The following is a 27,483-nucleotide window of genomic DNA, read 5'->3' on the forward strand; positions in this document are numbered from 1 at the left end:
GTTCCTGAGCCCATGTGGTGATATCCTTTAGAGATTGATGTTGGTTTTTGATACAGTGCCGTCTAAGGGATCGAAGATCACGGTCATTCAATGTTGGTTTCCGGCCATGCCGCTTACGTGGAGAGATTTCTCCAGATTCTCTGAACCTTTTGATGATATTATGGACCATGGATGTTGAAATCCCTAAATTTCTTGCAATTGCACTTTGAGAAACGTTGTTCTTAAACTGTTTGACTATTTGCTCACGCAGTTGTGGACAAAGGGGTGTACCTCGCCCCATCCTTTCTTGTGAAAGACTGAGCATTTTTGGGGAAGCTGTTTTTATACCCAATCATGGCACCCACCCGTTCCCAATTAGCCTGCACACTTGTGGGATGTTCCAAATAAGTGTTTGATGAGCATTCCTCAACTTTATCCGTATTTATTGCCACCTTTCCCAAATTCTTTGTCAGTTCTAAAGTTAATGATTATTTGTAAAAAAAAAATAAATGTTTATGGGTTTGAACATCAAATATGTTGTCTTTGTAGCATATTCAACTGAATATGAGTTGAAAATGATTTGCAAATCATTGTATTCCGTTTATATTTACATTTAACACAATTTCACAACTCATATGGACACGGCGTTTGTATTATTGTGGTGTACAATAGCACATAATCATACTGAGAGGTGGTTTTAATATATGACAGGTTATTTAGCTGCATGAAAGGGAACAAATATTAAGACAAATCTCAGTATGATGTGAGATTTCATAACATGAACAGCCTCAACCAGTGCTTACTTGCTCCCTTTTAAAGTACGCCAACATGTCAGCTATCCCTGCAGCGCACGCTCCAGTACGTGCTCGTCCTGTACAGGAAAAGGCATGGTGACCCGCAGTGTCCGGTCCTCCTCCATGGTGCGCTGGATAGTCTGGTAGGCGTTGTCGTTTCCGCACCAGCAGCGACGAGCCACCTGCCGCACACACGGGTATGAGCGTCACACGGAAGTAAACCCTCCCTCGATTCTTCTCCGTCCTCTCACCCCGTTGGAGACGTCCCAGTTGAGCATGAGCGAGGCGCGCTTTGCCGCCTCCTCGGAGCCGTCCAATAGCAGGCCGAACCCTCCATTCATTACCTCGCCCCTGCGGGCGGACGGTGTTAATAACGGCGGCGTGTCAGACGGTGAAGAACATGGGCACCGGCCAGGCCTTACCAGCCAACGCCTCCGCCGTTGTGCAGGGCGACCCAGGTGGCGCCCCTGAACGCATCGCCGACAAAGTTCTGAACTGCCATGTCTGTAAGACATCAATATATAACATTGTGAATTTTCATGTTACTCTAGTAGTGGATAAATCCATCCATTTCCTACCGCTTGTCCCTCTCGGGGTCACTGAAGGAAATAATCACTATTAATTTATGTAATGAATAATTCACTATTATTCCTTTAGTTATTTATTTTTTTGTACATGTGTAGTGAATGATGCCAACAGAGTGTTGGAAAATGTTTTATATATGTTTTTACAATGACAATCTAATCCATTCATCCCATCCATTTTCTACCGCTTGTCCCTTTTGGTGTCGCTGGAGCCTATCCAGTGTTTTTTAATTATTTTCTGTTACCCCCCTTCACCCCGCTAGGAAGAAGAAAATATTTTACACCCCGACCCCCCCGCCGTAACAATAAATAGCAGGGGTGTGAAAATTGTCTTTCTGAAAGCTATAAGAAGCAAAGTAAAAAAATAAATGAATTTATTTAAACAAATGAAGACCAAGTCTTTAAAATATTTTCTTGGATTTTCAAATTCTATTTGAGTTTTGTCTCTCTTGGAATTAAAAATGTCGAGCCAAGCGAGACCAGCTTGCTAGTAAATAAATACAATTAAAAAAATAGAGGCAGCGCACTGGTAAGTGCTGCTATTTGAGCTATTTTTAGAACAGGCCAGCGGGCGACTCATCTGGTCCTTACGGGCTACCTGGTGCGCGTTGGTGACTCCTGTCCTACAGAAACCGAATTAAAACAAAGAGTATGTTTTTTCCCCTCATCATTTCGGCATGGCGTAGGGTTGCAGGTTCGCTTCCCACCTTTTGACATCAAAGTCGCTGCCGTTGTGTCCTTGGGCAGGACACGTCACCCTTTTCCCCCGGTGCCGCTCACATTGGTGAATGCATGATGAATGAATGATTGGTGGTGGTCGGAGGGGCCGTAGGCGCAAACTGGCAGCCACGCTTCCGTCAGTCTACCCCAGGGCAGCTGTGGCTACTGATGTAGCTTACCACCACCAGGTGTGAATGAATGATGGGTTCCCACTTTTCTGTGAGCGCTTTGAGTATCTAACAATAGAAAAGCGCAGTATAAATCTAATCCATTATTATTATTATCATTATTATTATTATTTTCATATATTTTTGAAAAAGCTCCAGAGAGCCACTAGGGCGGCGCTAAAGAGCCGCATGCGGCTCGCCGACCCCTGGATTAGATGAAAAATATGTGTACCCCGCTTTCCGCCCGATTGTAGCTGAGATAGGCGCAGCGCCCCCCGCCACCCCAAAAGGGAATAAGCGGTAGAAATGGATGGATGGATGTGCGTACCTGCACAGAAGGCAGAACCATCATACACATTGGAAGTCTCTCTGAAGGGGCTGTCGGTACCACTAACATCGTGGTGGTCCCTGCTGATGACCACAGGGCCCTGAGACACACACACACACACACACACACACACACACACACACACACACACACACACACACACACACACACACACACACACACACACACACACACACACACACACACAAAAAAAGGGGTTAATGATGTTTGCAGCATGTGTGCTAATGAAAGAGGAGTTCTGTGTTTCTTACTGAAACTCTTCCATCCGCAACAGCTTGGTTGATGGCCAAAGCAATGGCGACTCTTCCTTTCTGGTCCGAGTAGAGAATTCTGGACTGTGATCCCACAACCTGCGCGCATAAACAAAAACCAGCTTGCTCATCATCATCATCCCAGCAGACTTGTGAACCACATGTTAAGCAGGAGATTTCCACCATTTTGTGCTTTGCAGCCTCCCTGATCCAGAGGATGTTGTCGTCATACTGCTGCCTGATTCGATCCGTCACGTTGGCGCCGATGTCCTCCAGGACCAAGGCGGCGAGGTTGTCGGTCACCACCAGATCCTGGGGGTCGCCGGATGTGCACACCCAGCGAAACGGACCGAAGCCCAAAGAGAAAATGTCCCTGCATTGAAGAAAATGTATCGTTCTTATGAAACAAAATCCTGAAATATTTTTGTAACAACTGAAATAAATGATAATAAAACACGTATGATATGAGTTGGCTTGTATTTCTTTTCTTATTACATATACATGTCAAAGGCAGTTCTAGCTTCAATGGAACCCTGTGGCAAACTCCCCTCCCCCAAAAAATGTAGGGTGGGGGGGCTTAAAATTTTTGGCCCACATGCTTTGTAAAGCTGCACTGCATCGGCTTCATCTGTTCACAACTGATTACTTCATGTAAGACTGGGGTGTCCAAACTTTTTCCCCTGAGGGCCGCACACTGAAAAATCAGAGCAAGCGGGGGCCATTTTCATAATTTTTATTTTAAAAAAACAATAAAATATATGTATAAAAAATATACATTTAGGCCTCCACTCAGTTATGATCCCGGGGACCCCGAAGGGTTTTGGTCGGTCCAGAAAAATATTAAAAATGTGTCATTATTCAGTATTATAATTTTTATTATTATGCAAGTTTTAAATCTCTAGATCAACATTAGAAAAAAAAAATGGAAAAAACACAAAATATGCCACCACATGCTTTGTAAAGCTGCACTGCATCGGCTTCATCTGTTCACAACTGATTACTTCATGTAAGACAGGGGTGTCCAAACTTTTTCCCCTGAGGGCCGCACACTGAAAAATCAGAGCAAGCGGGGGCCATTTTCATAATTCTTATTTTAAAAACCAATACAATATATGTATAAAAAATATACATTTAGGCCTCCACTCAGTTATGATCCCGGGGACCCCAAAGGGTTTTGGTCCAAAAAAAAAAAATTTAAAATGTGTCATTATTCATTATTTTAACTTTTATTATTATGCAAGTTTTAAATCTCTAGATCAACATTAGAAAAAAAAAAGGAAAAAACACCAAATATGCTAAATTTTCACCCAATAACTTTTTTAGGTGGAATATTTGAGATTATATAATAATTGGAGCCTTAATTTTGGATTTTGATTCATTATTATTTTTTTAACAATGACACTTAAAAACAAATCACACTAAAATAATTGGGGATCATTAGTAAAGTGTTAAAAAATAAATTATAGGTTTTTTTTACTGTTTACTTTTAGCACAATAAACTCGAGATCAACTTCACGTATATCCGTCAATTTTAAGTTTTATTGTTGTTTATGTTTTAGGCCCTTCTTTGAAAAAAACAGCTCGGTATATTATAAGGCAAAACACAAAATATGCAACATTTTCCCCCAAAAATATCTCAAAGTGGAATATTTAATGTGACGTAATCGAAGCCTTGAATAGGTCAATAATTCAAAATGACATTGACTTTGATTCATTATTATTTTTTAAAGAAAGAAACAGCCTGCATGGCAGCTTTGTGTTATAAGAGTAAGCATTGCAACAATGTCTTGTTACATTTCACCTGTTTGCTCTTTTATACCATTTTTTATGTTTTTAATTTTTTTCAATTGTATTCTTAAAATGTGCCATGGGGCCGTTAAAAAACGACTTGCGGGCCGCAAATGGCCACACTTTGGATACCCTTGATGTAAGACAAACACTTAATATTCATGGTCATTATGAAGATATGTGTTTGAAATTATTTAAGCTAGAGATGTCTGATAATGGCTTTTTTGCCGATATCCCGATATTGTCCAACTCTTTATTACCGATTCTGATATCAACCGATACCAATATATACAGTCGTGGAATTAACACATTATTATGGCTAATTTTGTTGTGATGCCCTGCTGGCTGCATTAAACAATGTAACAAGGTTTTCCAAAATAAATCAACTCAAGTTATGGAAAAAAATGCCATATTTATTATTGAAGTCACAAAGTGCATAATTTTTTTAACATGCCTCAAAACAGCAGTTTTGTTTATTAGTGATTTCTGCTGGTGGTGTGCCTCCGGATTTTTTCAACGCAAAAAATGTGCCTTGGCTCAAAAAAGGTTGAAAAACACTGCACTAAGTAAATAAGCACGAGACCAGCTCACCCCATGATGTGTTGAACGTAGGACGGGTACCGGAATTCTGTGGCTCCTCCACCAACCTTTTCTACCTCAGCTCCTATTAAAAACAACAAAGTGTCACATACATGCATGTGTATATATAACATGCATGTTACATAGGTTCATGCAAGCATGTACGTATGTAGCATGCATGCATGTTGCATTGGTGCATGCATGTTCATATATACAGATGAAATTTAGGATATCGTGTAAATCCAACTTTAAATGTGAAACTAAAATTTGAAATAAACTCAGATACAAAGTGAAATAATTTTGATGACCATAGTTGACTGTTTTTGAAAATCCAAATTTTCCTGGAATGTTCAATTCGATGTTTGCATAAGCTGTAAGCCTTAGTCATCAAAATTATATTTTCATGTTATGAGCCTATGTCCTATTTTAGCTTCACCGTTTAAAACTACCGTATTTTTCGGACTATAAGTCGCAGTTTTTTTCATAGTTTGGGGGTGCGACTTATACTCAGGACCGACTTATGGGTGAAATTATTAACACATCACCGTAAAATATCAAATAATATTATTTGGTTCATTCACGTAAGAGACTAGACGTATAAGATTTCATGGGATTTAGGGATTAGGAGTGACAGATTGTTTGGTAAACGTACAGCATGTTCTATATAAGGGGTCACCAACGCGGTGCCCGCGGGCACCAGGTAGCCCGTAAGGACCAGATGAGTAGCCCGCTGGCCTGTTCTAAAAATAGCTCAAATAGCAGCACTTACCAGTGAGCTGCCTCCATTTTTAAAATTGTATTTATTTACTAGCAAGCTGGTCTCGCTACGCTCGACATTTTTAATTCTAAGAGAGACAAAACTCAAATAGAATTTGAAAGACTTGGTCTTCACTTGTTTGAATAAATTCTTTTTTTTTCTTTGCTTCTTATAACTTTCAGAAAGACAATTTTAGAGAAAAAATACAACCATAAAAATGATTTTAGGATTTTTAAACACATATACCTTTTTTACCTTTTAAATTCCTTCCTCTTCTTTCCTGACAATTTAAATCAATGTTCAATTATTTTTTTTTTATTGTAAAGAATAATAAATATATTTTAATTTAATTCTTTATTTTAGCTTCTGTTTTTTCAACGAATAATTTTTGTGAAATATTTCTTCAAACTTATTATGATTAAAATAAAAATAAAAATATTCTGGCAAATCTAAAAAATCTGTAGAATGAAATTTAAATCTTATTTCAAAGTCTTTAGAATTTCTTTTAAAATGTTTCTTCTGGAAAATCTAGAAGAAATAATGATTTGTCTTTGTTAGAAATATAGCTTGGTCCAATTTGTTATATATTATAAAAAAGTGCAGATTGGAGCGCCCCCCGCGACCCCGAAAGGGAATAAGCGGTAGAAAATGGATGGATGGATGGATGGATTTTAACCTATTTAAAACATGTCATCAAAATTCTAAAATTAATCCTAATCAGGAAAAATTAGTAATGATGTTCCATAAATTCATTTTTCATTTTTTTCAAAAAGAATATAATTGGCTAGTTTTTCTATTCATTTTTTCGGTTGAATTTTGAATTTTAAAGATAAATGGTGTTTCAAAATTTAATTTAAATTTTTTTTGTGTTTTCTCCTCCTTTAAATCCTTCAATTAAGTGTTTTTTTCATCATTTGTTCTCTACAAAAAACCTTCCGTAAAAGGAAAAAAAATTTACGACGGAATGACGGACAGAAATAGCCCTTTTTTTTTAATAAATATAGATTTATTTATTAAAGGTAAATTGAGCAAATGGGCTATTTCTGGCAATTTATTTAAGTGTGTATCAAATTGGTAGCCCTTCGCATTAATCAGTACCAAAGAAGTAGCTCTTGGTTTCAAAAATGTTGGTGACCCCTGTTCTATATGTTATAGTTATGACATACAAGGCACTTTCTCAGTTGGTTATTTATGCGTCATATAACATACACTTATTCAGCCTGTTGTTCACTATTCTTTATTTATTTTAAATTGCCTTTCAAATGTCTATTCTTGGTGTTGGGTTTTATCAAATACATTTCCCCCAAAAATGCGACTTATACTCCAGTGCGATATATATATATGTTTTTTTCCTTCTTTATTGTGCATTTTCGGCAGGTGCGACTTATACTCTGGAGCGACAACAGAACAAATACACAGAACCCCTTGCAGCACTAACTCTTCCGGGACGCTACAATATACACCCCCCCCCCCCCTCCCCTCCCCTCCCACCTCAACCTTCGCATGGTCTCTCAGGGAGAGTACGTCCCAAATTCAAAACTGCTGTTTTTAAAATAATGCACTTTGTGACTTCAATAATAAATATGGCAGTGCCATGTTGGCATTTAACCTCAGGAATCCTCCGGAGACTCGGATCCTTCAACGTCTGTACAAAGATGTTGAAGATGTTCTACGAGTCGGTGGTGGCGGGCGCCTTCTTGTACGCCGTGGCCTGCTCGGACGGCGGACTGAGAGCGACTGACGCAAAAAAGACTGGACAAGTTGGTAGAGAAGGCCAGTAACGAGGTGGGAGTGGAACTGGACTCTCTGGCGGTGGTGTCAGAGAGGAGAAGTCTAGCAAAACTCCTAGCCATTATGGACAACACCTTCCACCCACTACACTCGGACCTTGCGGAGAGAATGAGCACGTTCAGTGGAAGGCTCAGACTCCCAAAATGCAACACGGAACGACACAGGAGGTCCTTAATACGACACCATCAGACTGTATAATGCAAATGTTCCTTGACTGCACTTAAATGTAGAATATATGTAGAATATATTTATATTATTCATATATTATATTATTTATTATTATCATTGTTTATTGTGAGCGAACTGTGGTGCTGAATTTCCTCCAGGGATCAATAAAGTACATTCTATTCTATTTTGGAAAACCTTGTTACATTGTTTACTTTATGTGAGGCGGCATTGCTCGGTTGGTAGAGTGGCCGTGCCAGCAACTTGAGGGGTTGCAGGTTCGATTCCCGCTTGTGCCATCCTAGTTACTGTCGTTGTGTCCTTGGGCAAGACACTTTTCCCACCTGCTCCCAGTGCCACCCACACTGGTTTAAATGTAACTTAGATATTGGGTTTCACTATGTAAAGCGCTTTGAGTCACTTGAGAAAAGCGCTATATAAATATAATTCACTTCACTTCACAATTCACTTAACCAGCGGCATAATAATTAGGCATAACAATGTGTTAATTCTACGACTGTATATATCGGAATCGGTTGATATCGGAATCGGTAATTAAGATTTGGACAATATCGGAATATCGGCAACAAAGACATTATTGGGCATCTCTAATTTTGAAGGTTATTTTTAACACTGTGATTACCAGCGGAGTTATTTCTTACTTATCATGTTAAGCAATGTCAGCTAAGATTTATCTGAGAGCCAGATGCATAAATCTGGCTCAAGAGCCATGGGTTCCCTAAAGGAACCGTTGATGAAGACGCAATATTTGAAGTGTGATGTGTTGCACGTTACATCATATATGACTCATTATTTTTACTCAGGATGAATTTGTTACGTACCAGCTCTTTGGGCTTCCAGTAGAAATGCATTTCCATAATCCCAAAAGAACATGCCGGCTTCCGACAGTTTGTTGATGGCGGTCACGTGTCTTCGCAGGCTGTGGGGAAGTGTGTGTGTGACGTGTTAGCGTCAAAGCGTGTTGCGACATAAACTGAGCAGGACTGATGTCACCTTTCTTCCACCATGCTGCGGAATCGACTGGGATCCGTGGACATGAGCTGGTTGGCCTGACGGAAGCTGAGCTGGACTGGGTAGTAGCCTCCATTGAAGGGGTTGTGAAGGGAGGTCTGGTCTGAGCCCAAATCCACCAGGAGATCACCGGTCCTCTGGTGCTCCTGAAGCAGCCTCTCCCTGATTCAATTCAGTAAGTGAGACAGGAAAGAGGAACAAATGTTGACGCTAAAGCAGTGTTTTCTCGCATATTCAGTTGTGAAAATTGCAGGTTCGCCCTTGCCTATAAACCCATTATAACACACTGGTCTGCCAGAGAATAAGAAGACATAGCAGGAGGGACAGGTGCTACCAACGTCGTGATTTTGTCGCTGTATTTGGCGAGCAGTCAGTCTCATCTAGATTGTATTTAGAAAAAAGCGACTAATCTAGTGCTTAAAGGCCTACTGAAACCCACTACTACCGACCACGCAGTCTGATAGTTTATATATCAATGATGAAATATTACCATTGCAACACATGCCAATACGGCCTTTTTAGTTTACTAAATTGCAATTTTAAATTTCCCGCGAAGTATCCTATTGAAAACGTCAGTATGAGGACGCGTGCGCGTGACGTCTCGGATTGTAGCGGACATTTTATTCCAGCCCGATCTGAGCTATAAGTAGTCTGCTTTAATCGCATAATTACACAGTATTCTGGACATCTGTGTTGCTGAATCTTTTGCAATTTGTTCAATTAATAAAGGACACGTCAAAGAAGAACGATGTAGGTAGGAAGCGGTGTATTGCAGCTGCCTTTAGCAACACAAACACAGCCGGTGTTTCCTTGTTTACATTCCCAAAGGTGAAGCTTTATTATGGAACAGAGCGGTCGAGCGAACATGGTTCCTGACCGCATGTTGACCGGCAGGTAATAAGTCGGCTCTTAACGTAGACATGAGCGGAGCTTGCGTCCTTCCTCGTGCACCTGTCAAAGAGGCAGCTGTGTGGCTTCCCTCAGAGACACTGGCGGTCACCACACCCGTAGCCAAACCCCTCCGACTTTCAGGTACGACAGTATAATCTCACTACAACACTAGTAACACAATAAACAGATATGGGATTTTCCAGAATTATCCTAGTAAATGTGTCTAATAACATCTGAATCGCTCCCACTGCCCTGTCTTTTTTTCTTTCTTCTAGTCCTTCACTCTCACTATCCTCATCCACGAATCTTTCATCCTCGCTCAAATTAATGGGGAAATCGTCGCTTTCTCGGTCTGAATCGCTCTAGCTGCTGGTGGCCATGATTCTAAACAAATGTAGCTGAGATAGGCACCAGCGCCCCCCGCGACCACAAAGGGAATAAGCGGTAGAAATGGATGGATGGATGGATGTTAAAAAGTGGAAAATAAATAAGGAGATTAGAGACAAATGAATACCCCAAGAGTGAAAAGCGGTAGTAAATGGATGGATGTATTACACATTAAAATAACTCAACATAGTATAATTTATTAAGAAATGTCTTTGAAGTAGATGAAGGAATACGTTAGTAATAATAAATGAATGAAAGTCACTACAAACAATATAAAATATATTTGGACTCTTCTCTGCTTTTACCGTTTATTTTCCCAGTTTCTATAATTTTACTCCACATTCTGATGTGCTACAAATTTTTTAGCAAGAAGCGACAGTCACCTACCACAAGTCCACAATGTTGCCATGGTAACCCAAACTGAGGGGAGTCTTTGCGCTTCTACATTCCCTGTAAAACACAAAAACGCACTCAAAAGGGAGAATTATTTTCATGAAATAAGTAAATGATTGCGCCAATAGTGGTTTGTTTCTCATCAAGCTTGGTCTTTGAGTCTGTTCCAGTCTTGTTTTGATTGTTAATAGTTTGTTTCTGTGATATGTGCCTTTTATTCACATCACATATTTCTTAATATACAGCCCGGGATCACACAGGTATTTCCCCTACTCATTAAATAGAGTGCTCAAGTAACACGCGGAATACTAACACTTGAAACGAAGAAATAGCAAGATACGTTCTTATTGAAATGCAATATGATGCAGAACTCAGACGCCTTTTTTAAAAGTAACGATGACTCGTGTGTGTTACCTGATGCGTTTGATGCAGTGATCCATATCGTCGCTCACCTCCATCAACCAGCCTTGCTCGTGTCTTTTTCTGAGAGGAGCCTCATCCACCTGCCACACACACACATCACTTACAAACCCCGTTTCCATATGAGTTGGGAAATTGTGTTAGATGTAAATATAAACGGAATACAATGATTTGCAAATCTTTTTCAACCCATATTCAGTTGAATATGCTACAAAGACAAGCTATTTGCTGTTCAAACTCATAAACTTTATTTTTTTTTGCAAATAATCATTAACTTAGAATTTCATGGCTGCAACACGTGCCAAAGTAGTTGGGAAAGGGCATGTTCACCACAGTGTTACATCACCTTTTTTTTTAACAACACTCAATAAACGTTTGGGAACTGAGGAAATTAATTGTTGAAGCTTTGAAAGTGGAACTCTCTCCCATTCTTGTTTTATGTAGAGCTTCAGTCGTTCAACAGTCCGGGATCTCAGCTGTCGTATTTTACGCTTCATAATGCGCCACACATTTTCGATGGAAGACAGGTCTGGACTGCAGGCGGGCAAGGAAAGTACCCGCACTGTTTTTTGACGAAGCCACGCTGTTGTAACACGTGCTGAATGTGGCTTGGCATTGTCTTGCTGAAATAAGCAGGGGCGTCCATGAAAAAGACGGCGCTTCGATGGCAGCATATGTTGTTCCAAAAGCTGTATGTATGTACCTTTCAGCATTAATGGTGCCTTCACAGATGTGTAAGTTACCCATGCCTTGGGCACTAATGCACCCTCATACCATCACAGATGTTGGCTTTTGAACTTTGCGTCGATAAGAGTCTGGATGGTTCGCTTCCCCTTTGGTCCGGATGACACGATGTCGAATAATTCCAAAAACAAATTTGAAATGTGGACTTGTCAGACCACAGAACACTTTTCCAATTTGCATCAGTCCATCTTAGATGATCTCGGGCCCACAGAAGCCGGCGGTGTTTCTGGATGTTGTTGATAAATGGCTTTCGCTTTGCATAGTAGAGCTTTGACTTGCATTTACAGATGTAGCGACAAACTGTATTTAGTGACAGTGGTTTTCTGAAGTCTTCCTGAGCCCATGTGGTGATATCCTTTAGAGATTGATGTCGGTTTTTGATACAGTGCCGCCTGAGGGATCGAAGGTCACGGTCATTCAATGTTGGTTTTCGGCCCTGCCGCTTACGTGGAGTGATTTCTCCAGATTCTCTGAACCTTTTGATGATATTATGGAGCGTAGATGTTGAAATCCCTAAATTTCTTGCAATTGCACTTTAAGAAACGTTGTTCTTAAACTGTTCGACTATTTGCTCACGCAGTTGTGGACAAAGGGGTGTACCTCGCCCCATCCTTTCTTGTGAAAGACTGAGCATTTTTTGGGAAGCTGTTTTTATACCCAATCATGGCACCCACCTGTTCCCAATTAGCCTGCACACCTGTGGGATGTTCCAAATAAGTGTTTGAAGAGCATTCCTCAACTTTATCAGTATTTATTGCCACCTTTCCCAACTTCTTTGTCACGTGTTGCTGGCATCAAATTCTTAAGTTAATGATTATTTGCAAAAAAAAAAAAAAATGTTTATTAGTTTGAACATCAAATATGTTGTCTTTGTAGCATATTCAACTTTATAAGGGATGAAAAGGATTTGCAAATCATTGTAGTCCGTTTATATTAACATCCAACACAATTTCCCAACTCATATGGAAACGGGGTTTGTAGTAACACACTTTGTCCATGGTTGCTTTCACGCCACTGAAAATGACAGCAACTCACCTCAGCAATCACGCCAATGCACCCCGCAATGACAGCAGCTTTAGCCTGGGCGCCGCTCATACCTCCCAGGCCAGATGTCACAAAGACACGCCCCCTCAGGTCACCGGAGCCTAGGTACCTTCGACCAGCATTCAGCAGCGTCAGCTGCAGGGTAAATGAGAGCGTGTTTAAGACAGGACACAGCAGAGAGAAATGCACTCCAGGAGGGTCATAAAAACTGCCATGAAGATCACTGGCTGCTCTCTCCCATCCCTTGATGAACTGTACAGTGCCAGGTGCCTCAAAAAGGCCCAAAACATCATAAGGGACCCATAATACCCTGGACATCAACTTTTTGAACTTCTGCCCTTGGGCAGGAGATACAGGACAATAAAATGCCGGACTAACAGATTTAAGAACACTTTTTTACCCGATAGCAATAGTGTCGCCGAACACAAGACAAGAAAGACTGTGCATGTGAGCTGTGTGCTTGGCATTTTTATCTATTTATCAACCATATTTTTCGGAGTATAAGTCGCTCTGGAGTATAAGTCGCACCTGCCGATAATGCATAATAAAGAAGGAAAAAAACATATATATAAGTCGCACTGGAGTATAAGTCGCAATTTTTGGGGAAATTTATTTGATAAAACCCAACACCAAGAATAGACATTTGAAAGGAAATTTAAAATAAGTAAAGAATTATGCATTTTCGGCGGGTGCGACTTATACTCCGGAGCGACTTATAGTCCCGAAAATACGGTATTATATATGAATCGATACGGTTTTCAATTTGACAGGATGCATAAACATAGATCTTGTTATGATCGGACTTCATACCATAGTGCCATGAACAATGCCTTGAGGTCCAATGTAGCAGTAGCTGCCGGCGGTCATTTGCCCGTACCTGAAAGTATGCAAAATAAGCCCTAAGATGACACTTTACAAAACAATCAAGGCAACATTCATTCATACATTTTATTCCAGCTGGCACATGACATGTACAGACAATCAAGCATTCATAACTATAGACAACTTTCCCCTGGGCCTTCAGGCACATGAACAACAGCAAGATCTGATAGCTCTTAAAGCTAATGCTATTCTATTTTGCGTTAAGTGTGTTTTATGTTGCACAATTGCGCCAAGTAAAATTCCTGGTTTGTGAACCCGTTCTCAAACAATGGCAAAAAAAACCTATTCTGAATCTGATTTTCCCCCATTTTACAAACTGTCAGGGTCAAATACCATGAAACTTTATAAAGACACAGAAACAGAGAATAGAAGAAAAACCAGTGATTGCTTTTCTCGTACGAGGAGAGTAACCGGGAGCAAGTTGTCAGTTACAGGCTCCTAATTCACTCTAGTGTTGTGTCGTTCGCGAACGATTCGTCCGAACGAACGAATCTTTTGAGTGAACTTACTGAACCGAATCACTTCATGAACTGATTCGTTCCGTTCTCAGTTCAGTTGAGCTCCGCCGCGACCATGCCGGTATGAGTGGAACAGGCGCGAATCACGTAAATCCCTTTCGCGAACCTACTGACACAGAGAAGTGACTGTGTCGCGGAGGATGACGTCACATTGAGGAGCTCGTTCAGTCACTTTGCGTGTCGTTCATTGGGTGCTGAGGGCTTGTGTCGTTCGCCAACTGACAGACAGCGAGATCTGCCGCTGGGGAAGCTGTTACTGACTGACTCGTGATTCGCCGACCTGCACACATTTTTTTATTCTATTTTTCATATCGTGTTTATTATATACCGCTTTTAGAGTGATCAGAATTGTTTAAAGGGGAACATTATCACCAAACCTATGCAAGCGTCAATATATACCTTGATGGTGCAGAAAAAAGACCATGTATTTCTTTTAACCGATTTCCGAACTCTAAATGGGTGAATTTTGGCAAATTAAATGCCTTTCTGTTTATCGGTCTTTTAGCGATGACTTCAGAACGTGACGTCACCGAGGTAATACACCCGCCATATTCATTTTCACATTACAAACACCGGGTCTCAGCTCTGTTATTTTCCGTTTTTTTGGACTATTTTTTGGAACCTTGGAGACATCATGCCTCGTCGGTGTGTTGTCGGAGGGTGTAACAACACTAACGGGGAGGGATTCAAGTTGCACCACTGGCAAGAAATCTGCCGCCAGACCCCCATTGAGTGTCTGCACATTTTACTGGCGGTGCAAAAGCAGACATGGCACAGAGATGTATGGATAACCTGCAGATGAATTTGCAACGATTAAGTCAACGAAATCACAAAGGTGAGTTTTGTTGATGTTATTGACTTATGTGCTAATCAGACATATTTGGTCACGGCATGACTGCCAGCTAATCGATACTAACATGCTATGCTAATCGATGCTAACATGCTATTTACGCTAGCTGTATGTACATTTGAAACTACATACCCACATTTAATGCGAAACAAACACTTACCAATCGACGGATTTAAGTTGCTCCAGTGTCACAAAACGCGAAAGTCCTGATCGTTTGGTCTGCACATTTTACCGACGATGCTAATAAGGCAGCCATGCAATGGGCCACTTCATTAGGTACACTCATGCTATGGCCGAATAGCGTCAATAGCTATTCGCTCAATAGCTTCAATTTCTTCTTCAATTTCATTTTCGCTATCTGCCTCCATACTCCGACCATCTGTTTCAATACATGCGTAATCTGTTGAATCGCTTAAGCCGCTGAAATCTGAGTCTGAATCCGAGCTAATGTCGCTATATCTTGCTGTGGTAACCGCCATGTTGTTTGTATTGGCAGCCCTGTATGACGTCACAGGAAAAAGGACAGTCGCATCGCAAATAGCGTAAATCAAGAACTTTAAAGCTTTTTGTTAGGGATATTCCGGGAGGTGTAAAATTTTGAAAAAAACTTCGAAAAAGAAAACAAGCCACTGGGAACTGATTTTTATTGTTTTCAACCCTTTTAAAATTGTGATAATGTTCCCCTTTAAAAAAAATAATAATAATCCACATTGGATGTGATATAAAAGTAAGAGTGATTTTTATGACATTTTTAATACATGTATGTTTTGTTAGAAACATTACATGTTAAAATAATAAAATGTGATGTGAAAAAAGAAAACTTGTAACACATTTTAGAATCGTTTTTTTCTATCTTGTCAAATCCACTATGAATTGTTAAAGTAAATATAATGTAATAATGTAGAAAATAATTGCATTTCAAACACATTCAAGAGTATATTTCAATTTTGTTGTCGAGTCAAATGTTAAAATGTAAAAATTATAATACCATTTGTAAATTTGTATGTAATTTTTACCACTTTAAATTTTTTCATTTTGTTTTCAGATCCATTTTAAAATGTCATGGACACCTCATGGAGAGGACACACAAAAAAAAGAGGAATAAAAAAAAGAAAATAATATTTGTAGCAAATTTTAAAATAAATTGTTATTATCTCGTCAGCTTCACACACACCGAGATCTGCCGCTGGGGAAGCAGTTACTGACTGACTCATGATTCGCCGACCTGCACACAGAACTGCTGCTGCAGAAGTGATTCGGTGAACAAATCTTTTAAACGAATCACTGATTCTAGTGATTCAGTACAGTCAAAAGAACTGCCGATCCCATCACTAATTCACTCTGAAACTTTCTCCAACTCTCCTTGCCTTTTAATTTATTTGGGAAAGCCCTACATTACACAGCTGCACTAAGGGAGGAAGGAGGTGTTTGCAGCTGTGTTGGAAATCTAACACCTGTGGTGAGAACTTGCAAATACAGAGGATACAGCAACTTCCTGGGTTGCTCTGTGCCATCTGTCAATTCCTCTTTGAAGTTGGTAGGTCAACCTAATTTCAATCTAACGCCAAGTTTCATTTCTCTTCAGCTTGTCTACACAATGCATGAGCAAACAATCATATTTGAATAAAATGAGATAACTTATTTACAATGAATCCAACACAAACTGAAATACTTACATTGATACGCCGAGAGCAAACATCCGTTCATATTGCTCCCTGGATGAGTAGTTCGGAATGACCTGGGGTGCAGCAAACAGTGGTCACGTGACAATATCATGGTGAGTACAGAAAAGGGGGGTAATTGCTGCCTTACCATGCCGTTGGTGATGATGGCGCGAGGTGAGGAAGGCAGGCTGGGGAAGAGACCCATGGGGTGACCACTGTACATGACCAACGTCTGCTCCTCCGTCATCTCACTCAGATAATGCATCACAAGGCGGAACTACGCAAACACAAGTTGTTTACACTTTGGAGGCTGTTCGACGAAGTTGTTTTGGGGGCCACATCTCCAGAAAGCTAAAGACTGGCGTGGGGGACGGACTTCTCCCTTCGCTATTCTCCCGTCCAAAGGCAAAACCTAGTAACTCACGTCTAGCTGATTTTGAGAAAACAAAGGAAAACCAATCCATCTTGATGCTGTCTTACAAAGATCTACAAAGTCATCAAACGTATAGATGTTTTCTTGAGCTTTCATTTTCTTGCCGATTGAGCCAAGGATTGAATCTGCTCTCGTGAACGTGTGCCCTTTCTCCAGATATTTTATCACAATCTCGGGTGGGCCCCATTCTGCGTTTGCACATTGGGCAAGAGCCGTGTACAGCGTCCACTTTTTATTTTGACCTCCACAGTTATCTGCCCCAAAAGAGTATGCAAGGGGAAGAATCAAGAACAATACATTTAATGAAGGTGCTTGCAACGTCCTGGGCCAATCTTCCAAATATCCCCTCGTGCCATAATATCACATAATCAGCTTGACCGTCGGCCCCCATTCGTGCAAATGTCTCATTAAAGACAATAAGGCGACTGACAAAGGAGCTCCGATTGGTCCCTTGAGATACTAGGTTTTTCTGTTGTATCTACGCGGTTACGTGGTAGTTGCTAGGTCCTGCCATGCGCGTAACAGCTTACTTACGGAACAAATTACAATATCGCATACACTAATGTAAAGCATATCACCCAGGAACTACAAAATTATTATCAGCTCAGTTTTGACCAAAATTTAGTTACTGGGTTTTGCCTTTGGACGGGAGTATTAGTCTTAGTGTGTATATTCCTGAGTAACAACCCTTTCAAAAGTAGACATTTGATTTTGGTCTATTTATTTTGTCAAGAGAGGCAGGAGCGCTCTGCTGTTTTTAAGGACCTTTTGCAAAAAAGCTATCTCTTAATATTTTTAAGAATCTGCTGCAAAAATCGGAGTCTCTCACAAGTTTTTTTAACTGAATTTCCGAGCCACCAGTATACGAAAAACAGAGGATCTAAAATGGTGATACACAGAGTTTGACCCTGGAACAGAATAGAACCATTTTCCATTATTATTACCAGAAGTGTCCCATTTCTTATGCCAATTATCAACACAAAGTTCACCACTTGTTATGATTTAAGTTACATTTTTCCATGTTTATATTAAAAATATATAAATACATATAATTGACATTTGACATGTAAATATGTGAGATTATAGCCAAATGCCAATTTTCACCCCTTGGAAGATTTACGTTAAAGGCCTACTGAAACCCACTACTACCGATCACGCAGTCTGATAGTTTATATATCAATGATGAAATATTAACATTGCAACACATGCCAATACGGCCTTTTTAGTTTACTAAATTGCAATTTTAAATTTCGCGCGAAGTATCCTATTGAAACGCGTGCGCGTGACGTCACGGATTGTAGCGGACATGTTGTTCCAGCCTCGATCCCAGCTATAAGTCGTCTGCTTTAATCGCATAATTACACAGTATTCTGGACATCTGTGTTGCTGAATCTTTTGCAATTTGTTCAATTAACAATGGAGACGTCAAAGAAGAAAGCTGTAGGTGGGAAGCGGTGTATTGCGGCCGCCTTTAGCAACACAAACACAGCCGGTGTTTCCTTGTTTACATTCCGGAAAGATGATGGTGAAGCTTTACTATGGAACAGAGCGGTCAAGCGAACATGTTTCCCTACCACATGTCAACCGGCAGGTTTCGGTGAGAAAATTGTGGTAATAATCGGCTCTTACCGTAGACATGAGCGGAGAGCTTGTGTCGTTCCTCGTGCAGCTGTCAAAGAGGCAGCTGCGGACTCTCTTGCCTCCTCCGACCGGCCGCCCCCGAACGTGGGATGCTTCTACCGTGGAGGAGGGGGGGAAAAAAATCCCAGCCCGGCCCCAACTGCCTTCGCTTCGCCTTGTCGAGAAACGTGGCTTCCCTCAGAGACACTGGCGGTCACCACACCCCTCCGACTTTCAGGTATAACCATATAATCCACAAAAACACTAGTAACACAATAAACAGATAAGGGATTTTCCAGAATTATCCTAGTAAATGTGTCAAATAACATCTGAATTGCTCCCACTACCCTCGTCTTTTTTTTTTCTTCTAGACCTTCACTCTCACTTTCATCATCCACAAATCTTTCATCCTCGCTCAAATTAGTGGGGAAATCGTTGCTTTCTCGGTCCGAATCGCTCTCGCTGCTGGCGGCCATGATTATAAACAATGTGAGGAGCTCCACAACCCGTGACGTCACGCGCACATCGTCTGCTACTTCCGGTAAAGGCAAGGTTTTTTTATTAGCGACCCAAAGTTGCGGACTTTATCGTCGACGTTCTCTACTAAATCCTTTCAGCAAAAATATGGCAATATCGCGAACTGATCAAGTATGACACATAGAATGGACCTGCTATCCCCGTTTAAATAAGAAAATCTAATTTCAGTAGGCCTTTAAAATGAAGATTAAAAACAAATGTTTCAAATGTAAAGCATCAAAGGTGCTGTTGTAATACGCTCACTGCCACAAATGTAACTCGTACAGTACACAAATACATAGAACCACTGATAAAATACATATTTCAGAATATTAACTAACATTTATGGCTACTGGTCAGCTTGACTCTGGAACTGATTATTACCATTTGCATTATTACTTCCAACAGAAAGAATGACTGTATTAAAAGCTCTTGAATCTTATTGGAGAGTGTGGCTGTACCTAATGTTGCGGCCCACCAAGCTACAGTATATCATCATCATCACTGTCAAAAAGAATAAAAGGTGTTACCTGGGCCCAGTTACTGAACACTTGTCCATTTCCTCCGTAAGTGACCAGTTCCTGGGGGAACTAGCAGACACGAAGGCCAATTAGTATATTTCATTTAAAGTATATACTGCACATGTGCTTCTACAATACTGTACAGGTGAGATGTCAGCAGAGCTCACCTGGGCCACAGCTGGGTCCAGGTTGTTCATGATCATCAGCATGATGGAGGCGGCTTGGCGTGTGCGACACGGGTACTCATGGAGAGGGTATGCCCTGAAAAAGGTCGATATATACACAACAAAAACTTCTAAAGTGGAACACCACTAAAGTCACACCATTGGAATTACAAGCACGTTTTTTAGGAAAAGGGATTGCTTTAGTCATGCATCATGTAATAAAAAAAACTAGGACATGCTGCACTTATTCTCTCCTTTAAAAAAAACAGCAAACCTTTTTTTCCAAAAGATGGAGTCGTCTTCAACAAGCTTGAGCAGTGATTCCCAAACTTTAAAGTACAACCTCAGAAAAACTTTGCTCTTCCATATTGACCTATATTTAAAAAAATACAGCTGAGCAGAAGGCCTAAGTATCCATTCAAAACAAGGCAGAAGTATATTTAATATTTTTGGCCACTTCAACATTACATTTGAACAGTAACACTGTGTTTGAAAATAGGAATATAGGAAAATAAAACTTTGCTCTTCAAGTACCACAATAATGACAAATATTTTTAAAAAATACAGGAGCGCAGAAGGCCTAAGTATCCATTAAAAACAAGGCAGAGGTTTTATTTAACAAGTGTATTTAATATTGTTATCCACTTTAACATTACACTTGAACAGTAACACTGTGTTTGAATATAGGAAAATAAAACTTTGCTCTTCAAGTACCACTATAATGACCACCGTTGAAAAAAATACATTAGCACAGTAGGCCTAAGTATCCATTAAAAACAAGGCAGAGGTTTTATTAGACCCTACTGACCAATTATAAAAAAATAGGAGCCCAGAAGGCCTAAGTATCCATTAATAACAAGGCAAAAGTTTAATTTAACAAGTATATTTAATATTTTTGGCCACTTTAACATTACACTTGAACAGTAACACTGTATTTGAATATAGGAAAATAAAACTTTGCTATTCAAATACCACTATAATGACCAACAATAAAAGAAATACATTAGCGCAGTAGGCCTAAGTATCCATTAAAAACAAAGCAGAGATTTTATTTAACAAGTATATTTAACTCCTCTCTGAGCTGCTACCTTACCGTGGTAGAGGAGTTTGCGTGTCCCAATGATCCTAGGAGCTATGTTGTCTGGGGGTTTTCATGCCCCCTGGTAGGGTCTCCCAAGACAAACAGGTCCTAGGTGAGTGATCAGACAAAGAGCAGCTCAAAGACTTCTATGGAATTACAACGAAATGAACCCAGATTTCCCTCGCCCGGACGTGGGTCACCGGGGCCCCGCTCTGGAGCCAGGCCCGGAGTTGGGGCACGATGGCGAGCGCCTGGTGGTCGGGCCTGTTCCCATGGGGCCCGGCCGGGCACAGCCCGAAGAGGCAACGTGGGTCATCCCTCCAATGGGCTCACCACTCATAGGAGGGGCCATAGAGGTCGGGTGCATTGTGAGCTGGGCGGCAGCCGAAGGCAGGGCACTTGGCGGTCCGATCCTCGGCTACAGAAGCTAGCTCTTGGGACGTGGAACGTCACCTCACTGGGGGGGAAGGAGCCTGAGCTAGTGCGCGAGGTAGAGAAGTTCGGGCTGGATATAGTCGGACTCACCTCGACGCACAGCAAGGGCTCTGGAACCAGTTCTCTCGAGAGGGACTGGACCCTCTTCCACTCTGGCGTTGCCGGCAGTGAGAGGCGACGGGCTGGGGTGGCAATTCTCGTTGCCCCCCGGCTCAAAGCCTGCACGTTGGAGTTCAACCCAGTGGACGAGAGGGTAGCTTCCCTTCGCCTTCGGGTGGGGGGACGGGTCCTGACTGTTGTTTGTGCTTACGCACCAAACAGCAGTTCAGAATACCCACCCTTTTTGGGTACACTCGAGGGAGTACTGGAAAGTGCTCCTCCGGGTGATTCCCTTGTCCTACTGGGAGACTTCAACGCTCATGTTGGCAACGACAGTGAAACCTGGAGAGGCGTGATTGGGAAGAATGGTCGCCCGGATCTAAACCCGAGTGGTGTTTTGTTATTGGACTTTTGTGCTCGTCACAGTTTGTCGATAACAAACACCATGTTCAAACATAAGGGTGCCCATATGTGCACTTGGCACCAGGACACCCTAGGCCGCAGTTCCATGATCGACTTTGTAGTTGTGTCATCGGATTTGCGGCCTTATGTTTTGGACACTCGGGTGAAGAGAGGGGCGGAGCTTTCTACCGATCACCACCTGGTGGTGAGTTGGCTGCGATGGTGGGGGAGGATGCCGGACAGACCTGGCAGGCCCAAGCGCATTGTGAGGGTCTGCTGGAAACGTCTGGCACAGTCTCCTGTCAGAGAGAGTTTCAATTCACACCTCCGGGAGAACTTTGAACATGTCACGAGGGAGGTGCGGGACATTGAGTCCGAGTGGACCATGTTCCGAACCTCTATTGTCGAGGCGGCTGATTGGAGCTGTGGCCGCAAGGTTGTTGGTGCCTGTCGTGGCGGTAATCCCAGAACCCGTTGGTGGACACCAGCAGTGAGGGATGCCGTCAAGCTGAAGAAGGAGTCCTATCGGGTTCTTTTGGCTCATAGGACTCCGGAGGCAGTGGACCGGTACCGACGGGCCAAGCGGTGTGCAGCTTTAGCGGTCGCGGAGGCAAAAACTCGGACATGGGAAGAGTTCGGGGAAGCCATGGAAAACGACTTCCGGACGGCTTCGAAGCGATTCTGGACCACCATACGGCGCCTCAGGAAGGGGAAGCAGTGCACTATCAACACCGTGTATGGTGCGGATGGTGTTCTGCTGACTTCGACTGCGGATGTTGTGGATCGGTGGAGGGAATACTTCGAAGACCTCCTCAATCCCACCAACACGTCTTTCTTTGAGGAAGCGGTGCCTGGGGAATCTGTAGTGGACTCTCCTATTTCTGGGGCTGAGGTCGCTGAGGTAGTTAAAAAGCTCCTCGGCGGCAAGGCCCCGGGGGTGGATGAGATCCGCCCGGAGTTCCTTAAGGCTCTGGATGCTGTGGGGCTGTCTTGGTTGACAAGACTCTGCAGCATCGCGTGGACATCGGGGGCGGTACCTCTGGATTGGCAGACCGGGGTGGTGGTCCCTCTCTTTAAGAAGGGGGACCGGAGGGTGTGTTCCAACTATCGTGGGATCACACTCCTCAGCCTTCCCGGTAAGGTTTATTCAGGTGTACTGGAGAGGAGGCTTCGCCGGATAGTCGAACCTCGGATTCAGGAGGAACAGTGTGGTTTTCGTCCTGGTCGTGGAACTGTGGACCAGCTCTATACTCTCGGCAGGGTTCTTGAGGGTGCATGGGAGTTTGCCCAACCAGTCTACATGTGCTTTGTGGACTTGGAGAAGGCATTCGACCGTGTCCCTCGGGAAGTCCTGTGGGGAGTGCTCAGAGAGTATGGGGTATCGGAATGTCTTATTGTGGCAGTCCGCTCCCTGTATGATCAGTGCCAGAGCTTGGTCCGCATTGCTGGCAGTAAGTCGGACACGTTTCCAGTGAAGGTTGGACTCCGCCAAGGCTGTCCTTTGTCACCGATTCTGTTCATAACTTTTATGGACAGAATTTCTAGGCGCAGTCAAGGCGTTGAGGGGTTCCGGTTTGGTGACCGCAGGATTAGGTCTCTGCTTTTTGCAGATGATGTGGTCCTGATGGCTTCATCTGGCCGGGATCTTCAGCTCTCACTGGATCGGTTCGCAGCCGAGTGTGAAGCGACCGGAATGAGAATCAGCACCTCCAAGTCCGAGTCCATGGTTCTCGCCCGGAAAAGGGTGGAGTGCCATCTCCGGGTTGGGGAGGAGACCCTGCCCCAAGTGGAGGAGTTCAAGTACCTAGGAGTCTTGTTCACGAGTGGGGGAAGAGTGGATCGTGAGATCGACAGGCGGATCGGTGCGGCGTCTTCAGTAATGCGGACGTTGTATCGGTCCGTTGTGGTGAAGAAGGAGCTGAGCCGGAAGGCAAAGCTCTCAATTTACCGGTCGATCTACGTTCCCATCCTCACCTATGGTCATGAGCTTTGGGTCATGACCGAAAGGATAAGATCACGGGTACAAGCGGCCGAAATGAGTTTCCTCCGCCGGGTGGCGGGGCTCTCCCTTAGAGATAGGGTGAGAAGCTCTGCCATCCGGGAGGAGCTCAACGTAAAGCCGCTGCTCCTCCACATCGAGAGGAGCCAGATGAGGTGGTTCGGGCATCTGGTCAGGATGCCACCCGAACGCCTCCCTAGGGATGTGTTTAGGGCACGTACAACCGGTAGGAGGCCACGGGGAAGACCCAGGACACGTTGGGAAGACTATGTCTCCCGGCTGGCCTGGGAACGCCTCGGGATCCCCCGGGAAGAGCTAGACGAAGTGGCTGGAGATAGGGAAGTCTGGGCTTCCCTGCTTAGGCTGCTGCCCCCGCGACCCGACCTCGGATAAGCGGAAGATGATGGATGGATGGATGGAAGTATATTTAATATTTTTGGCCACTGTAAGATTACACTTGAACAGTAACACTGTGTTTGAATATAGGAAAATAAAACTTTGCTCTCAAAGTAACACAATAATGACCAACATTTAAAAAAATACAGTGGTGCAGAAGGCCTAAGTAGCAATTCAAAACAAGGCAGAAGTTTTATTTAACAAGTATATTTAATATTTTGGCCACTGTAGCATTACACTTGAACAGTAACACTGTGTATGAATATAGGAAAATAAAACTTTACTCTTCAAGTACCACTATAATGACCACCGTTAAAAAAAAAATACATTTCCGCAGTATCCCTAAGTATCCATTAAAAACTAAACAGAAGTTTTATTTAACATGTACATTTAATATGTTTGGCTACTGCAACATTACACTTGAACAGTTACACTGTGCATGAATATAGGAATATAGGAAAATAAAACTTTGCTCTTCAAGTACCACTATAATGACCACTGTTGAAAAAAATACATTAGCACAGTAGGCCTAAGTATCCATTAAAACAAGGCAGAGGTTTTATTTGACCCTACTGACCAATTATAAAAAAAATAGAAGCGCAGAAGGCCTAAGTATCCATTAATAACAAGGCAAAAGTTTCATTTAACAAGTATATTTAATATTTTTGGCCACTTTAACATTACACTTGAACAGTAACACTGTGTTTGAATATAGAAATATAGGCAAATAAAACATTGCTCTTAAAGTACCACTATAATGACCAACGTAAAAAAAATACATTAGCGCAGTAGGTCTAAGTATCCATTAAAAACAAGGCAGAGGTTTTATTTAACACTACTGACCGATTACAAAAAAAAGGAGTGCAGAAGGCCAAAGTATTCATTAAAAACAAGGCAAAAGTTTTATTTAACAAGAATATTTAATAATTTTGGCCAATTTTTTTGATTGATTGATACTTTTATTTATAGATTGCACAGTTCAGTACATATTCCGTACAACTGACCACTAAATGGTTACGCCCGAATAAGTTTTTCAACTTGTTTAAGTGTAACATTACACTTGAACAGTAACACTGTGTTTGAATACAGGAAAATAAAACTTTGCTCTTCAAATACCACAATATTGACCAACATTAAAACAAATACAGTAGCACAGTAGGCCTGAGTATCCATTAAAAACAAATCAGAGGTTTTATTTAACAAGTATATTAAACATGTTTGGCTACTGTAACATTACACTTGAACAGTAACACTGCGTTTGAGCACAGGAATATAGGAAAATAAAACATGTGACTCTTTGGCGTACCACTAGATGGAGCTCGCGTACCACATTTTGAGAATCACAGAGTTATTGCTGATTTAGGACGTGGCCGCGCGTCGGCCCCTGCTGGCCACCATGCTCACCTCATTCGTAGCGCGGGGCAGAAGCGGTACATGTAGATGTGCCCGTACTGCCGCAGCTCTTGAGCAAATTCTGGTGCCAGTGTTGCATGATGGGCCGGGGGGAAGTAGCGCAGGGCATTTCTCAGTGCCAGCTGTAGAAGAAACGTATAAAAATATGGACTTACAGCAAAGGTACATGTCAATAAATTAGATACAAACCCCGTTTCCATATGAGTTGGTATATTGTGTTAGATGTAAATATAAACGGAATACAATGATTTCAACCCATATTCAATTGAATGCACTACAAAGACAAGATATTTGATGTTCAAACTCATAAACTTTATTTTTTTTTTGCAAATAATAATTAACTTAGAATTTCATGGCTGCAACACGTGTCAAAGTAGTTGGGAAAGGGCATGTTCACCACTGTGTTACATCACCTTTTCTTTTAACAACACTCAATAAACGTTTGGGAACTGAGGAAACTAATTGTTGAAGCTTCGAAAGTGGAATTCTTTCCCATTCTTGTTTTATGTAGAGCTTCAGTCGTTCAACAGTCCGGGGTCTCCGCTGTCGTATTTTACGCTTCATAATTCGCCACACATTTTCGAAGGGAGACAGATCTGGACTGCAGGCGGGCCAGGAAAGTACCCGCACTCTTTTTTTACGAAGCCACTCTGTTGTAACACGTGCTGAATGTGGCTTAGCATTGTCTTGCTGAAATAAGCAGGGGCGTCCATGGAAAAAGACGGCGCTTAGATGGCAGCATATGTTGTTCCAAAACCTGTATGTACCTTTCAGCATTAATGGTGCCTTCACAGATGTGTAAGTCACCCATGCCTTGGGCACTAATGCACCCCCATACCATCACAGATCAATCAATCAATCAATGTTTACTTATATAGCCCTAAATCACTAGTGTCTCAAAGGGCTGCACAAACCACAACACAAACCACTACGATATCCTCGGTAGGCCCACATAAGGGCAAGGAAAACTCACACCCAGTGGGACGTCGGTGACAATGATGACCCAGTGGGACCGGACCCCCTCCTTAAGGGAGAGTGGGACAAAGGAGAAAAAGAAAAGAAACGGCAGATCAACTGGTCTAAAAGGGGAGTCTATTTAAAGGCTAGAGTATACAAATGAGTTTTAAAGTGAGACTTGAATGCTTCTACTGATGCTGGCTTTTGAACTTTGCGTCGATAACAGTCTGGATGGTTCGCTTCCCCTTTGGTCCAGATGACACAATGTCGAATATTTCCCCCAAAAAATTTGAAATGTGGACTCGTCAGACCACAGAACACTTTTCCACTTTGTATCAGTCCATCTTAGATGATCTCGGGCCCAGAGAAGCCGGCAGTGTTTCTGGATGTTGTTGATAAATGGCTTTCGCTTTGCATAGTAGAGCTTTAACTTGCACTTACAGATGTAGCGACGAACTGTATTTAGTGACAGTGATTTTCTGAAGTGTTCCTGAGCCCATGTGGTGATATCCTTGAGAGATTGATGTTGGTTTTTGATACAGTGCCATCTGAGGGATCGAAGGTCACGGTCATACAATGTTGGTTTCCGGCCATGCCGCTTATGTGGAGTGATTTCTCCAGATTCTCTGAACCTTTTGATGATATAAAGGACCATAGATGTTGAAATCCCTAAATTTCTTGCAATTGCACTTTGAGAA

At 42.1% G+C, this 27,483-nt stretch overlaps 1 protein-coding gene across 1 annotated transcript in view; it reads right to left on the reverse strand.

Moving 5' to 3' along the window:
- uroc1 (urocanate hydratase 1) overlaps window positions 1-27,483 on the reverse strand; it is a 32,983-nt gene that overhangs the window by 1,684 nt on the left and 3,816 nt on the right. The window contains exons 2-19 of the mRNA XM_061889717.1: window positions 25,820-25,950; window positions 20,007-20,100; window positions 19,849-19,908; window positions 16,898-17,026; window positions 16,762-16,823; window positions 13,646-13,712; window positions 12,827-12,970; window positions 11,042-11,130; window positions 10,622-10,684; window positions 8,939-9,118; window positions 8,767-8,864; window positions 5,224-5,296; window positions 3,028-3,217; window positions 2,845-2,943; window positions 2,573-2,672; window positions 1,196-1,277; window positions 1,025-1,124; window positions 1-955 (exon numbers count right to left, since the gene is read on the reverse strand). The exon at window positions 1-955 is cut by the window's left edge and continues 1,684 nt beyond it. Coding sequence (XP_061745701.1) covers window positions 815-955; window positions 1,025-1,124; window positions 1,196-1,277; window positions 2,573-2,672; window positions 2,845-2,943; window positions 3,028-3,217; window positions 5,224-5,296; window positions 8,767-8,864; window positions 8,939-9,118; window positions 10,622-10,684; window positions 11,042-11,130; window positions 12,827-12,970; window positions 13,646-13,712; window positions 16,762-16,823; window positions 16,898-17,026; window positions 19,849-19,908; window positions 20,007-20,100; window positions 25,820-25,950 — 1,902 coding nt within the window. The 3' untranslated portion in view covers window positions 1-814. The remainder of the gene's footprint in view (window positions 956-1,024; window positions 1,125-1,195; window positions 1,278-2,572; window positions 2,673-2,844; window positions 2,944-3,027; window positions 3,218-5,223; window positions 5,297-8,766; window positions 8,865-8,938; window positions 9,119-10,621; window positions 10,685-11,041; window positions 11,131-12,826; window positions 12,971-13,645; window positions 13,713-16,761; window positions 16,824-16,897; window positions 17,027-19,848; window positions 19,909-20,006; window positions 20,101-25,819; window positions 25,951-27,483) is intronic.

This window comes from Nerophis ophidion, linkage group LG02, assembly GCF_033978795.1.
Source record: "Nerophis ophidion isolate RoL-2023_Sa linkage group LG02, RoL_Noph_v1.0, whole genome shotgun sequence".
NCBI classification, from domain to species: Eukaryota; Metazoa; Chordata; class Actinopteri; order Syngnathiformes; family Syngnathidae; genus Nerophis; species Nerophis ophidion.